At 39.9% G+C, this 17,596-nt stretch overlaps 1 protein-coding gene across 1 annotated transcript in view; it reads left to right on the top strand.

The window, feature by feature from the left end:
• Nucleotides 1-17,596, top strand: part of LOC139136432 (uncharacterized) — a 50,986-nt gene that overhangs the window by 9,879 nt on the left and 23,511 nt on the right. The window contains exons 3-5 of the mRNA XM_070704157.1: nt 3,413-3,630; nt 4,181-4,305; nt 4,575-4,746. Of these exons, the coding sequence (XP_070560258.1) occupies nt 3,495-3,630; nt 4,181-4,305; nt 4,575-4,746 (433 nt within the window). The 5' untranslated portion in view covers nt 3,413-3,494. The remainder of the gene's footprint in view (nt 1-3,412; nt 3,631-4,180; nt 4,306-4,574; nt 4,747-17,596) is intronic.

Here is a 17,596-nt window from a genome sequence, read left to right as displayed (position 1 = left end):
TTATAGATTGGGTCCCGTCCGTGTGTCTGTCCGTCCGTCCGTCCGTCCGTCATCAACACTTTCTCAGACACTGCTAAACTAATTTTGTTCAAACTTGGTACAAAGGCATAGCACTATGACCTACAGATGCACGTCGATTTATTTTGTGATACAATCCAATATAGGCGCGAGGCGGCCATTTTATTGCGATTTTGCATGTCTTTGGACCATAACTCAGACATCCTTGAGCACATTCTGCTCAAACTTGGCACAAAGGCATAACACTATGGCTTTCATATCCATGTCAAATTATTTCGCGATATGTTTCAATATGGGCGTCTGGCGGCCATTTTGTTGCAATTTTTCATGTCTTTGGACCATAACTCAAAGATCCTTGATCTGATTCTGTTCAAACGTGACACAAAGGCATAACACTATGTCCTACACATGCATGTCGAATTATATTGCAATACGATCCAATATGGGCGTGAGGCGGCCATTTTGTTGCGATTTTTCATGTCTTTGAACCATAACTCAGACATCCTTGAACCGATTCTGTTCAAATTTGGCACAAAAGCAAAACATTATGCCCTTCATATCATGAACACCAATTTATTTTGTGATATGATCCAATATAGCTGACAGTCGGCCATTTTTTTGCGATTTTTTCATGTCTTCGAACCATAACTCAAACATCCTTGAACCGATTTGGTTCAAACTTGGCACAAAGGCAAAGCACTATGGCATACATATGCATGTATCAATTAAGCTTGCGATAGGATCTAATATGGCTGCAGAACTGCCATTTTGGTGGAATTTTGCATGTCTTTGAATCATAATTCAAAGGTCATTATACCCATTTTGTCCAAACTTGGCACAAAGATCAAGCACTATGGCATACATATACATGTCAATTTACTTCGTGACATGTTCCAATATGGCTGCCAGATTGTCATTTTTTTCCAATATCTCTGTCAGATGGTCATTTTTGGATTTTTTCATGTCTTTGAGGCTTAATCATATGCAAATATTCTTAAACCAACGTTGTTGAGACTTGGTACAAGGATAAAGTACTATGGCATACATATGCATGTCTACTAATTTTGTGCTATGATCCATATGGTCAATAGACAGCCATTTGATTTAAATTTTGGTGTGATTTTTTTATGTCTTTGAAACATAAACATAGGTCACTGTCCCTTGATGGACTGATTTTGTTCAAACGTGATACGAAGATAAAATACTATGGCTGCATTCTTGTGCACATTAATTTTGTTTCATTATATGATCCGAAATGGCTGATTACAACAACCACAGAGTAAGATAGACAGAGTAGCAACAATTGCATGCCTTTTGTTCCATGGTCGTCTCGGTAGACTATTGGCTTTTCATATTAAAATGAGCTCCAAAGGTGTTAAACTTTTTGGAGGCTTTGTTTGTGGTTGATGATTACACGAGATTATGCGGAAAATACGACGAGATGGCATCGTACTGCCAGTCGCGTAGCAACCATAGTTACTTTGTGAGCTCTCAGGCCAGAAACACTGCTTCACGCCAATCAAAACATAACACGGCAGCAGTTTCATAAACATGTCCTTCCTTGACGCACGTGTAAAATAGGTACGATTGACCGTAAACCATGAGTAAAACCAGACAGTATCGATAAAAGACTTTCAAATTTGGTTCAAACACACTCATTATATATTCATAAAAATATGAGAGGAATTTTTAAAACGGTAAAACTCGTTTTCCTGAAGCTCAAAACACTCCCGTTTTCGCCAGCACGTCAATTCTGCTCAGCACCACACGACAACAACAACACAAACTTTGCCGAACATACTTTCGCTTAACAATTGGCGAAAATCCGAAAACTACCGAAGGATTCATGGTCGGCACTCTTCGGAAAAGAGAGGCGAGAGCAACCTGAGGCGAGGCGAACATGGATGGGTTACGTAACCGCTTCACGCCTTAAACAATACCCGTTGCCACTCTATCTATCTTTTCTATGCAACAACATACCCGATCCCATACCATTTCGAAAATTCCATCAAACCATGTGTATAGTATGTGCCATCATGACACTGGAGGCAGTAAGGGCATCGTTATGTGTGATGTAATCCAAAGTTCCTTTAGTGGTCATTACCGGCAGAGATGAGTCTTTTATTGAACGCTCCTCAGATTACTTTATTATGCAAGTCACAGACCTGATGCACCCGTTGCATCAATGTCATTCCACAGCTACCTAGACCACAGCTACCTAGACACCAAAGATTATAACAAAATGGACAAGCGGGGACTGTGTCATCAATGATGACTGTTTCGATTTACCTTCCGGCATTGTCTTGTTGCGATTAAATGTAGTTGCCCGATATGATAATGAGACGAATAATAACAAAGTAATTGGGTTGGAATACTATTCAGTCAAGCGACAGTTAATTTTCTTCAAAATTTGAAAAGAGAGACAAATGTGATGAGAGGTGACAAATGCCATTTTTAACTCATATTTGGTATGTATATAAATACCAAAATGAGCTTATATGGTGAGTCGGCGGCGTCTGTATGTCACTGTCTGTCTGTCTGTCTGTCTGTCTGTCTGTCTGTCTGTCCGTCTGTCTGTCTGTCTGTCTGTCTGTCTGTCTGTCTGTCTGTCTGTATGTATGTATGTATGTATGTATGTATGTATGTATGTATGTATGTATGTATGTGTGTGTGTGTGTGTGTGTGTGTGTGTGTGTGTGTGTGTGTGTGTATGTATGTATGTATGTATGTATGTATGTATGTATTTAAGTATGTATGTGCGGATGTATGTCCATCAGACGCAAAAACTCCCAAACCGCCGCACCCACCATATTAGTAATTTGTGTACAGGTTGACCCAGAAGGTTAGATTTGACTTTGTTCTAATGAACATATCAGTGTCAAAAATATGCAAATGAGGTAAGAAAAAAGGGGAAATCAGGCAAATGTGCGGGAATGGTGGCATTAACTGAAACGGCCTACACATCTGAGTCAGAGGTTATATGATCTATAACCTATTCGTATTCAGTATATCTAATATGTGTTGAAGTGGCGGTCGTGACTGAAACGGCCTCTCCCTCTGACTTGAGTCATTTGCTGTCATTGTTCATGAACTAATAGATATTGGCAGACCTGCTGAAGCCATGAAGGATTGTTTTGAAACATTCCCCTGCTTAATGTGTTTCTAAAGTTGACTTCCAGTACCTCAAGTTTCTGACCTTATTTAGCTTTGTCATTCTTGTTTTTCTGGTTTAAATATTTGTTAATGGGCCAATTCAAACAAAATATTAGCACACTGTCTTTGACGGTAGTTTTGGAAGTTTGTGAAATGAAGACGAACACGTGGCCAAATATATCTTTAAATGCCCTGTAGCTTTGATATCATGGTCTAATATTGATACAATATCACCCTACAGAGAAGATGGAGTTTGGTTTCGTCATCTTTGAACATACTTCACAATCTAGTAAAATCGGAAGCAAACCACAAGTACTTCAATAATGCAGAAACCAAACGAGTTCTACGTTTCTATCACTTTCAACTCGGACAACCTTGAGCGAAGCTTTCCAGCGTGCCTGACTCTGAGCTACGTGATTGATAAAGAGAAAGAAATAGACTTTATAGCCGATGAAAAAGGTACGCAGTTATTGAAGTTGGAACACAAAGGTACGAGTAGAATCAATGAGACAAAACGGGGCATTAAAAACTGTGTTGGGGGCACTGAAAATGCCAGACTACGACCAAGAGGCGTGTAACTTTTGACTCATTGCAAATCATACTAATAAACCACACTTTCGTAAACCACATTTCTGAGGGCATCTAATGAAACGGCTGTGTTTCAATGTCTGTAGATAATAAACAGTTTGTTCTTGTGGACACTAAAATGCTCAATGTCAAATTTACACACAAGCGATGACAACAACAGCAAACTATGCATAGAAGTACATAGGAGACAGACAACATGCTGGGGAAAAACACATCAAGCACATACGAATGCACTAAGGGAAACTTACTGTTCATACTTTTTGCCACTGATTACAGTGTAAACTCAAATAACATTTAATGGCAACGAGCATTCCAATCATATAAATGATACATCGCGTAAATAAAGTCTACTTCTGACAGGAAAATGCTGCTACTTTCTGTTTTAAGTATTGCTAACATATTTTCTCTGGATTATTTACAGTTACAATCCTAAATATCACCAGATGGTTGATGAAATGCTTTAAAGAGGGACAACAGTCATTCAGCGTCGGGGAACTGGTTGAGGCATTAGAAAATTTGTCAATTCATCCAAAGAATAGTGAAAATGTTCGCAGAAGCTTTATTTGTTTTCCTTAACTGCGATATTTCGACCCCACTGTAAAACTGTACACATTTTTACATGCTTTATATATTACATTTACGCCATTTGAAAATATCGAAAGTCTCTCGCTTTGATATCAAATACAAAACTTCAGATGCAGTTGAGTGTTTTCAGAAATTGGCTGTTTGAACAGTGCGAAGTCATGGCTTTGTGCTTGAGAGTATAGTTGTTAAGTTTGTGTGCTAAGTATGCTACATGGTTCAATCTCTTGCAGATAAATCTTATAGTTGTACCAATTATGTTTGATATTCTGGACAAATACGATAAATCGGAAAATGATGTCATCCGGCGTTATCTTAGCACGATGGATCTGTACAAAGAGGACGACAAAACAACTGCAGGGGGAAAAGGAAACACACAGGAATTGGATAAAACCTTGGAAGCTAGTGAGTTGTTTTGATGAAACCCACCGAACCTACAATTTTCTTACTGTACTCATTTTATTTATTCATTGATATGGTGATATATTGCACTTGCTATCTGACAGATGATCGTAGTTTATTTACTTACTCTCGAATTTTTTTGTGATTCCTTACCGGTGTCGGCTGCAACCTCTTTAAGGGGGCGCTGCACCCAACACAGCGTATTTTGCTCAATCTTTTTTTTCAAATATTCATTCAAGTTTAAATAATTTTTAACCTAAGATTAAAATATTGTTTGGTTCACCTTTTACCTGTCAAGAAGACATACGTTGCATGATAAAGAAGTGCTAATTTAGCAAATGTATACAAATAACTTGATTTTCTAGCTTCTTTTCTCCGAATTTCAGTTTGTTTCTCAATGAATGACCTATTAGAATGAGTATAGATAATGCAAAATAGTCATTTTTACATATACTCTTCTTTCAAGTGAAAGATTACAAGTTTTTGACTTAAACTAATCTTTATCATTAATAAAATAGAGTTTTTTACTCCAAATATACACTTCTACACCCGAAAGCAAAATGTTTCTACCATACTAAACTTTAGATTCTCGGCTTTTAGAAAATATATAGTATGAGGGGTATTTCTCGACATCTTAGATGTGAAATATTCTTTTGAAAAAAACTGTGTTGGCAACGTGCAATTTCATCTAATAGCTGTACAATACAGTCAGGGTTACGTATTTTTGTGCAAACTTCAAACTAAATACAGTGCTTGTCTTTAGGGTTGTAGTTTCATTGTTTGGCACATATAGATTTCTTGACACACAGTATCAAAGAACACACAGCAACAAAGAATGTGCAGATTGCTACACGTTCTCTTATCGTAATGAATATTTCAAAATAAAAGACTGTAGCAGAGCTTTAACCTCTCGCAAAAGTGATAGAATATCTGTATAGACATAACGTTTTTGTTAGAGGACCATAAATAGCTTGTCAAACAGACTCCCATATATTTTATTTGATATTTAGGTGGAGTTCAAACAATCGAAGATCCGCTACATACAAGGGATTTTTTTACTTCATAGCAATTATTTGAACCATGATGGCCACATCGTGCTTTTTCAAATTAACGCAAAAATGATGACCCTTCCCAAAGGCATGCATGGAATTTAATAGTCTTTCATGAATGCGTGCACGACAAATGGCGACACACCCCCAAAAAACCCCTTACATCCGTCCACTGAATGACTGCAAACATGAATGATTGACAGATAGTTGCATTGATGAAATGTACATCCTGTATTCGTTTTAGCTGGGATTAGTTCAGTGAGGAGTTGGAAATGTTATGGGAATTTGGAAGTGGGCAGGCCATAGATACCGGAGGGCAATGTACATTAGCTGGAGGCCATGTTTTCAAAAATGCTCGTAGCAGATACGAACAATTTCACTTCCCCTCCAAATTATGGGGTCAGAATTAAAAAAGGTACAATCATTAAATCGGCCTAAGAAACCTGTTTTAGATAATATTATTCATTTAACTGAATAGACAAGTTGGCTGCACCTGGTTGACTTCAAAGAGAGTGATATGTTTGGCAACTCAGTGACAAATGGCCATGTTTGTTAAGCACAGGCGTCCAAAGTGCTTGTTTACACCGGAGGCAACAGTGGCATGCCGATAGGTGATGACATCAAAGTTTGATAGTGTACTTATGGAAGGCTAAAGGTGACAATCTGAAAGCGGTGATAAATTATGTTGGGAGTAGGAGTTCAGAATAGAGACTTGGAAAGATAGGGGAAAATGGTTGAAAAGAAGTGAGCCAATCTTCACTATTTTGGACATTTGGCACTTGTGAGGGAAACAGCTGAAATTTTAAACCAAGAATTCATATATAACGGCAAGAATCACAAGGGTAACTTGCACAAATACCCAAAAATAGAGAAATTTGTTACTCATCCTAGACATATTGCAAAAATGATGCGATGACGCGGGATTTTTTATTCTCATTTTTTTTATTATTCAACCAACAAGAAGGCACAAAAACATAAAAACAGCATAGGAATGCACGCACAGATAAATACAAAGCAGTATCGCTTTATTATTTTTGTATACACTCTAGCAACATTTCTGCAGTTTAACTTTTAGTGCGGCAATGCACAGTTTTGACGGGTAGTCTGACATGGTGGCTATGGCCTGTTTGGGTCAAATCGGCCATTCCCACCACGTCTATCAAAATTCATGAGTTTACTTTTCTTATTTACTCACACTTTTTATCGATGGAAATCCGGGAATGGCTATTACATAATGTTGACAAACCTCTCATGTGGGCAGCGAATTCAGATTACCCTTTGCATGGAGCCAGCTCCATGCTCTTTCTAAGACAGTTGCGATTTCGAATAAAGCAAGACAAATTTGCTGGTTTCACTAATTTCCCTACAATTACAACACCAACTTTCATCAAACAGGGAAAACTATGCAGACCTAGCAAAGCCGTGTCTAATGACATTCGAAACACAGTGAGCATGCAATGACCAAGATATACCACAATGCTTGCGGAGGGACTGTGCCTTGCCCTATACCTTGGAGGTGCCAGTTTTGCTCCTCGCTCCGTGACTAACCATTGAGGTACAAGAGAACTTTTTACTTCCTTGGACTGACGTACGTGTGACCTAAAAATAAAGTAACGGAGGTTACTATTAATTTAAAGTAATTTTCTGCCTCGGTATCAACTGATGCGCGATGGTCAGCTATTAGCCCCTTAGCTGTAGAAACGCACCTATCTTTTGGCGGGGTAGCGGTCGCTTTGCGGTTCATTAAAAGGTCAACTTCGCCACGGGATGACCCGCATAGCGACGCACGATACCCCGCCAAAAGATAGCTGCGTTTCCACAGCTATTAGCCCCTATGGTCGGTATAAGCACGGTCTCTCCATGGTGGAGGGACTGTGGTATGAGTCAAGAGTGCTCTGCTATGACTACGCCGTAGCCATATTACAGCTCTGTCACGCAGAGCGGAGTAGCGCGTGGGTAGACGCCAAAATAGCCCAGGCCCTTCTTTTATTGTACATGTGGTCTTTGGTCCTTACAAACTTTGCAACCACCCAAGTGTGTGAATGGTGATCTGTGTTCGTCCAGAGTGTTTCCCTCTTATATTGTGGTGCAATACATAGTGAACGGAACATGTTGACAAAGGTCCACTCTGCATCGTACCTATAGTGCATCAGAAAAACATTATAATTTTTTTCTGTTTAGAGAGGGATTGAATGCACACAATTAGCAACTTTTCAGAGAACACAAACGGAACCTGAAGCATTTCCTCTAATATTAACAATCCATGTAGGCACACACCTTGTCCGTGATGTAGGGGAAATCATAGTTTAAAAAAAAATTACTTGAGGGATCCACCATGTGGATTGGTGGGACACCATGGAATTTATTTCAGTTGTCTTTTTTCGACCCAATTACGTGTGTTGCAAATTTGATTGTATTTTTATCTTTACTAAACTGATATAACCGTCACCTACTTTAACAATTTGATGTTGATTTGTTAAAGTTCTAGGCCCCCCTCCACCAACCCCCCGCCAACATCCCCGACGGCTTCTCTATATTCTCGTCGCGAAACATCTGGGTTTTAGAGGGGCGATTGAGTCATTTCTTGGATGGAGCTACCTCTGTTGTTACGTCACGTCACCGTGAAAACATATGACCGAAGTTCGAATTTTTCGACTCTTATACTGTACATTATAATATTATAATAGAGCTCAGTCTTTGGTGGCTCGCCAGGGGTTGACATTGGCAATGATATTCGTATTTGATTCAAATGATTAAATAGAATTAATTGTTACTTCATATTCATTTGCATGACAACAATACCGAGTTTCCCTCTTATGAAAGCAGCTCACATACGTACACGACGTCAAACCCTGCAGCATTGCAGGTATAGATTTTCTGTAATGTGTAAAAATGTTGGACAAAAATTGACAATGTTTACCATGATAACAGCCTATTGTAATTAAAACAAGGGACGTATTGTGCCATCATTATCATTGCAATGGTAACTGCACTGCAAACCTTCCACTTGCAAGCTGAAAACTATAGCGTTCTATCTCAAAACTGGCAATTTTTGAATCTAGTTATTGACACAGGGGGCGCTTTTCTAAAATTCGATCCCAGCATTCTTTGCGTATGCGTTCGTTCATATGCACGACAGTTTTCTCCCTTTTTCTATTTTTAGCGTGATATTAACGATATTTTGTATTAGCGACAAGGTGGATAATACTGCTTACGGGCTTATAAAAGAGATATATTTTATAAATGGCATGTTATAAAATAATAACTTGCACGTATCGTATTTGTTTATTTACGAGTACTCAAAAAAACATGGCAGGGCCTATGAAAGTAGGGTACACTTCCGGTTAGTCGCATAGTATATTATGAATCTGCGCATGCGTAGCAAGTAAGCCGCTATAACCATGCCCTGTACGTCGCATTTAATTCATCGAGCTGAACCACATGACTGACCACAAATACACATTAATGGTCTGTTTACATGCCCGTGAATATGAATAATATCACAACCATAGTAACTTTGAAGCTAAAACGACAATTGTGATTTGTACAAAGATAATAATCAATCACAAAATAAAATGGAGCACTTGTGGGCCAAACTTAGACACTTTTTTCAAAAGAATATCCGGATTTGCAAAATTTTTGCAGCGCACGCACTACTCACTGACCAGTTCTGGGGCCCTGTTGTCGTTCGAACGGGAAATTTTCGTAAATTTTGACGGTTTTGGGGAGTTTGTTGATAATATATTGTAAATAACAGACTCCGCCCTGACCATTAATTTTATTTATGGGCGCGGGCCCGAGGAAAGCCAAAGTAAACGGGCTCGGCACGCCTCGCCTGTTAATTTTTGGCTTTCCTCTCGCCCTTGCCCACAAATAAACGTTAATGGTCAGCGCGTCGTCCGTTATTTCTATAGCATTGGTCTGTTTACATGCCCGTGAATGTGATTAATAATACTAACAACGTAAACATCGTAAATTTAAAGATAAAACGTAAATTGTTATTTGTACAAAGACCATAATCAATTACAAAATAAAATGGAGCACTTGTGGGCTAAGTTCAGACTCTTTAAAAACAAGTCACTGACAATGACATAGTCCCCACTTGTAATAGGAGTATTAGTCTTGATGGGGCAGGGAAATGTGGTCACTGAGAAGTATCACTGGAGTGTATATGTTGAGATCTATGGGCACATAGGTCTAAGTCATTGTTCCCAATTTGAAACACATGAGGCATGTCTAAGTTATGGTTCTAAATCGGGAAAAAAGATCAGACCTCTAGCTGTATTGGCCAGGCAAGAATACATATGTACATAATAATGAGGTACAAGATGTGACATCTTAAGGTCTAATATCCTATCAGAATTGGAGGGTATAGAACTTGTGGTTACCGAGTTATGTATATATATGTATAATTAAGGTCAAAGGTCATAAGGTCACATGACATTTTGAAAAAAAAATGTATTGCTAATTAATCCCTACATGCCAAAAATCAGACCTCTAGCTCTATTCCCTTGCCCCGAATTAGATGTGTGCATAATTAATGAGGTTAAGCGTGTGTTGTCATAAGGTCTGCCACCCTACTAAATATAAAGGACATAGCACTTGTAGTTATGTATTTATCGACATAAACGTATATTTCAGGTCAAAGGTCATTGAGGTCACATGACATTTGGTCAAAAAATATCTATCCTATAGTTATCCCTATATACCAAAAATAAGACATCAAGCTCTATGGGTTTGCTCAGAATTAGATTTATGCATACTTAATGAGGTACAGTATGAAGCATCATAAGGTCTCCCATCATACCATATATGAAGGGTGTACCACTTGTGGTTACTGAGTTATTGAAAAATATGTATATTTGAGGTCAAAGGTCGCCGAGGTCATGTGACATTTTGTAAAAAAAATTGTATTCCTAAGTTATCCCTATATATCAAAAATCAGACCTCTAGCTCTATTGGCTCGCTCAAAATTAGATATGCACATAATTAATGAGGTACAATATGTGGTATCATTAGCTCTCCCATCATAAGATATATGAAGGGTGTAGCACTTGTGGTTACTGAGTTATTGACAAATATGTATATTTGAGGTCAAAGGTCACCAAGGTCACATGACATTTTGTCAAAAAAGATGTATTCCTAAGTTACCCCTATATACCCAAAATCAGACCTCTAGCTCTATTGATTCGCTGAAAATTAGATATGCACATAATTAACACAATATGTGGCTTCATAAAGTGTCCCATCATACCATACATGGTGTAGCACTTGTGTTTACTGAGTTACGGACAAATATGTATATTTAAAGTCAAAGGTCACCAAGGTCACATGACATTTTGTCAAAAAAATTGTAGTGCTAAGTAATCCCTATATACAAAAATCAGACCTCTAGCTCTATTACCTGGCTCAAAATTAGATATGTGCATAATTAATGAGGTACAATATGTGGCTTCATAAAGTGTCCCATCATACCATCATACCATACATGAAGGGTGTAGCACTTGTGGTTACTGAGTTATGGACAAATATGTATATTGAGGTCAAAGGTCACCAAGGTCACATGACATTTTGTCAAAAAAAATTGTATTGCTAAGTTATCCCTATGTACCCAAAATCAGACCTCTAGCTCTACTGATTCGCTGAAAATTAGATATGCACATAATTAATACAATATGTGGCTTCATAAAGTGTCCCATCATACCATACATGGTGTAGCACTTGTGTTTACTGAGTTACGGACAAATATGTATATTTAAAGTCAAAGGTCACCAAGGTCACCAATCTGATTAAAATCAGATGTAGAGTACGGCGACGTCTTCTTATGCGTACGCTGTATTCTCTCGCTGTCGCCTCTCACTACATCTGACCAACTCCCATAGAAGGTCGCGTTCAAATCTCGCGCACTTAAGCAGCCAATCAGATTGCACGTTACGCGATCCATGTAAACGTATACGATCTAATCGTCATTCACATCTGCAGCGTCAAGTACACAACACGATCGACGCACTTTCTAATTTCAGTCTACAAATTTGTGGCCGCTCGGCTGCCTTGTACACATTATACTGGAGTGTATAAGTAACAGTAGAGCTGAGCAGCCAAAGTCGTTCACTGGCATGGGCGCTGCTAACTGTATGTGTATGTCTCAAAAGTAAGATCAGTGATCACAGTCCCTCTGTGTTCCCGATGTATCTCCGGCCTGATCTCCCACCATGGCACCACAGCCCTGCTGACTATGCTGACAGGCGGAATACACGGCAACCGCCTTTCCGACTTGGATCGCGCACGAAAAACTACCTTTTCTAACAACTTTCGGCCGAAATCCGATGTATGCCTACCCAAGTCACTCAATCGCTTACTAACAGATTGCAAAAAATGATATAAACCAGAGGTCGGCCAGTTGCCAGCTCAGCCAGAGCCCGCGCCAACCAAGGATGTCTATTATTTACATCCATGCGCCAACCAACTCGGCCAGTGGGAGAGGTCGGCCACTTACATATGATCATATGATGATTGCGTACATTTTCTCGTCACAGTCAACAGATCCACGCATGCCAATTTTAGTTTTTTGATGTTATTTTGTTGAACATTCAGAAAACAATGAGAAAGACGGTCCACTCTGAAAAACACGTCGACCTCAGCGTTTCTGCAGATCGCGAGTACAAGTAGGGCGGGCGTACGATCGAGAGGTACAAATTGGTAGTAACAATGACTTCGTTGATCGTTGATGAATAACGTTTTATGTGTTATGGTTTGACGGTAGTAATTCGTAAGTTTACAGATTTTTTTAATGGAAAGCAAATAAAAATGTACCACACTGTGCGGCCAATGTCACCCTGTACAAGTTGTAGAGAGCTCGCCGAGTTCTCCCACTGACGGGGCTGAGCTAACAACTGGACGACCTCTCTTCTATTCAAAAATTTTCTCTCGTCCCAAACCGTTTGTAATATAGTTTACCAGCGATTCACGGTCGGTTAGGTGTCCAGGAACTGGCCATATCTTACAAGAACGTATCTAATGGCGTTATCTAATGAGTTACTCGGCCAAAAGTAGTTAGAAAAGGTAGCTTTTCATGCGCGGCCAGAATCAGGACGCGTACTCGCCGTGTATTCCTTTCTGCAGGGTTGTAGTGTGGGAAGCCAGATTACGCCGGGAACACACAGCATCGTATGCAGAGCTGGTCTCAAAATCTGTCCACATGATTTCCGTTTGCACATGCAGTTATTAATAAAAGGTATGTTTAAACATTAAAATCACAGACTGGTGATTTGAAAATTCGCTGTGCGCCTTTGTTAACAACTGGGTGGATAGCTCGGATACACACTGTTGATTTTCGTGCGTCCTGTGCATATGCATGCTTGCGAGTCATACCTATTGTTCTCTGTAAGGCGCCTTCTGATAGTTCGGCTGTTTTGGCCAGAGCGCGAGATTTGAACGTGACCTTCTATGGGAGTTGGTCAGATTGTAGTGAGAGGCAACAGCGAGAGAATACCGCATACGCATAAGAAGACGTTGCCGTACTCTACATCTGATGTTAATCAGATTGCAAGGTCACATGACATTTTGTCAAAAAAAATTGTAGTGCTAAGTTATCCCTATATACCAAAAATCAGACCTCTAGCTCTATTACCTCGCTCAAAATTAGATATGTGCATAATTAATGAGGTTCAATATATGGCGTCATAAAGTGTCCCGTCATACCATACATGAAGGGTGTAGCACTTGTGGTTATTGAGTTATGGACAAATATGTATATTGGAGGTCAAAGGTCACCAAGGTCCCGTGACATTTTGTCAAAAAAATTGTATTGTTAAGTTATCCCTATGTACCAAAAATCAGACCACTAGCTCTATTGGCTTGCTCAAAATTAGATATTGCATAATTAATGAGGTACAATATGTGGCTTCATAAAGTGTCCCATCATACCATCATACCATACATGAAGGTGTAGCACTTGTGGTTACTGAGTTATAGACAAATATGTATATTTGAGGTCAAAGGTCACCGAGGTCACGTGACATTTTGAAAAAAAAAATTGTTATTGCTAAGTTATCCCTATATACCAAAAATCAGACCTCTAGCTCTATTGGCTCGCTCAAAATTAGATATGCGCATAATTAATGAGGTACAATATGTGGTATCATAAGCTCTCCCATCATACCATATATGAAGGGTGTAGCACTTGTGGTTACTGAGTTATGGACAAATATATATGTTTGAGGTCAAAGGTCACCGAGGTCACGTGACATTTTGTCGAAATATCTGAGATATCTACGTGAACGGATGGACTCACGGATGGACTCACGGACGGACATGACCCAATTTATAAATCCCCTGGACTTTATCCGTTGGGACTAAAAACTATGTCACTGCATCCTTTTTGCAATATGAATACGATGAGAAACTAAATTTTTATTTTTCTTGGCCTTATACATGGGAGTCTATGGACTGCCTTATACATGGGAGTCTATGGAGACTGCCTTATACATGGGAGTCTATGGAGATGAAAACTAAAAAGTCCTCTAACACGGCCAAATTTGATCGCATTGTGAAACAAATCGACGTGCATCTGTATGGGGTAGGGTACTATCCTTGTGCAAAGTTTGAAAGAAATTGACCTGGGCATGTCTGAGATATCTGCGTGAACGGACGGACGCACGCACGCATGCATGCACGCACGGACGAACGGATGCACGGACATGACCAAACCTAAAAGTCCCCCGGACGGTGTCCGTGGGGACTAAAATCACCGGATTTGCAATTTTTCACAGCGCGCTACACTGCGTTGCGAATTGCACCACTCTCTCAGAGTCACTGACAAGAACGCCAGAATTTTCGGAACGAGGAGTCCGTAAGACGTCACCGGCGTAACAGCGGATCAACGCAGAAGTTTGTCAGGGACCCTTTTCTCGTCCCTCGTTTGAATGTGAGAATAGCGTGACAGCCGGTCAGATCCTTATTAGCATATCGATGGAAGTCGACGTTCGCTGCTGGAGTGAAAATCTTGAGTATGCCTTGGAAAATCAGCCGAATTACGTAAACGAACCAGAAATTTTGTTCACAAAAGGAGTTAGGGAATGAGCAATAATAAGCGTTCAGGCAGGTATAGGTCACTTTATTGAATTAGACTCACTTTGGTTTATTTTGCCGTTCAAAGTTCCGATACATATTGTGTCATCATAATAGGCCCACTTTCGCTGGTAGTTGGCCCGCAGCTATCCGTGGCGGGGTTGACCTTTGACCCGCATAGCGATCCCCGCTACCCCGCCAACAGATAGCTGCGTTTCCACAGCTAATATGCTACCACAGGCGACCCAATAAGTACTACTGAGTTTTTCAATGTTTTCTCTATCATTTTCTCTTCTTTCTTCATGCTCTGAATGATCGGAATAAATAAAATAAATGGTTTATATAACCTAACCTAGCCTCTGTGACTCTTTATTTATTTTACACTCCATTACAAGGACGTATATCTCTCATACACACATGCTGTAATTAATAAGTCAACACAACTAATTATGCTAATCCGTGGACTTATCAGGGATTTTACGGGTTGGTCAACATCGCGAAAGATAGGAATGGTTACTAAAACGGGAAGGTAAGAAGCTCTCCTGAAATGTGTCCAGAAATTACCAAATTGCGGCCAGTCATGACCATTTATCCAAAATCTACTGCAGCCAATGTATTTCGATGGCCGAGGGGAGCCAGCTACTCTTATTCCAAACGTTTAAATGGTCGCGAACAGTGCAAACCCTGCCAGTGCCTTGCCTGCAGTTCATGGCATGAGGACGTCCGTAAAGCAGGAAGTCGGAAGTTGAAACCTCTGACCTTTACGTTGTTTATATGTGGGCAAACTTGTAAACATATTTCCAAGGGACAAGCCTGATTTTGACTAGGGTCAAAGTTCGTGTGGTTAAGCGTGGTTCTCTCAATCGGGTGGTGTTGCTAAGGTTTTGTCTGCCCACCGTCCGTGGGTGGAGGGACGGTGGTCTGCCTAATGTCTGCTGTGCGTTCTCGATAATTTTGCTGTATTTTTTCTCACAAACATTGGAAATTCGTTTAAGTTTTAAGAAACATTTCGTTCATGTAAGGAAATCATATAGCAAGTACTTCTTGCGCTGGTGCAAACTCTACGAAATATTATGATATCAACGATGTTTTCCATGATAGTTTACAAGGTTTCTTGTCTAAATTCGCGGAAATCATCAAGAATATCTAAAAAATACTACACGTAATTATGACTGCATTTGTATGTGTAGAGGTGTTGTTTGCCGTTCCGAACGTATGTTCTACACGTACGCGACGTATGGTTATCACTGATCAGCTGACGATGGAACGTAATTACGTGTAACTAAACTTCTCCATAACGATATGTTACCGGCAGACATGGAGATAATAGCGAGTGAATAGAAATGACGGTGACTGGTTTAAAAAATTCACAGTGCTGGTAAAAATTCTCACAGGCTTCTTAACGTAGTGGCCGACATCATCGGTGATGTCAGTTTGTGTTTCGATGTTGCGAGGTCACCGCTCAGGTGACTTTAGCCTCGTCAATCGCTTGTACGCCAGAAAAAGAACGGTCTGCGAGTAACCATGTCGGAAAAAGCTGGAAAAACGGCGATAGCTTGGTGATTTTCGAGCGGATTTCTGGTAGTGGTAGGCTCCTAATAACCATGTTGTCGATGAGTGTTGGCAATTTGGGTGGAAAATATGGACCCAAAGCTAGCCTAACAGTATAAACGAAGTTTTATAGCCCGTGCGCCGCTTCTTTCGGGAATTTTGTGCACTAACACTGCATAAGGCACGATTGAAAATCGATGAATTCCTTAGACTAGTACTGACTAGTAGCGACCATGGAGCTGGAAACTAGCTCTATGTAGCGACCAACTCTCTTTTACTATGCGAAAAAAGTAACCGGCGACATTAACTCTTTGACGCCGTACAGTCATTCTAGTCATGAGCTTGGTTGCTACCGTACACCAGAAAATAACCGACTTTGACGTCAAAGGCCTGTTGCTGGTACGTACTTTGAGACAGAAAATAACGATATGTTACCGGTAGACATGGAGTTAATAGCGAGTGCAGAGAAATGAAGGTGACTGGTTTAAAAAAATTCACAGTGCTGGCCAAAATTCTCCAGTGTGTGCTCCTGCTAATGTGTCACCATTGTGCCTTGAATCACGACGCGGTTTGTAAATTATACTTGGTATATACACTCCCAGAAAACGACGACGTGAAACATACATCTATATAATTTTGTTGAAAAACTCATGAAACGGCAACTCCGGCGATCTTTTTCTGCTTGGTCGGTCGATACTTTCTGGATGGCATTTGTTACATGGAGCAGGACCATGTCTGCTTAGTTATGTTAGAATTTGGCGCTTGGCAACGAAAAGCATGCGCGTTTCCAGTGTTCCTTTCGATCTAACTTCCCGTTTATTTTTGAATAATGAGCAGTGTTTGTTTGCGCATATCATGAATATATAAGCGTCCACTAGGTTTACGGACGTCCTCGGGACACGTTTCCCAAGATCTTCATACCTTCCCCTTTTTCATTAACATCACTATCTTTCGGATGTTGACCAACCTCTTATAAGTCCACGGATTAGCATAATTAGTTGTGTTGACTAATCAATTACAGCATGTGTGTATGAGAGATATACGTCCTTGTAATGGAGTGTAAAATGAATAAAGAGTCAAGAGGCTATAGGTTAGGCTATATAATCATTTATTTTATTTACTACGATCAGTCAGAGCATGAAGAAAAGGAGAGGGCTGACAGTGACAGAGAAAACTGAGAAAAA

This window comes from Ptychodera flava, chromosome 7 (genome assembly GCF_041260155.1).
Source record: "Ptychodera flava strain L36383 chromosome 7, AS_Pfla_20210202, whole genome shotgun sequence".
Lineage (NCBI taxonomy): Eukaryota > Metazoa > Hemichordata > Enteropneusta > Ptychoderidae > Ptychodera > Ptychodera flava.
Note: the sequence above shows the minus strand (reverse complement) of the source record. Positions and strands in the feature narration are given on the sequence as shown.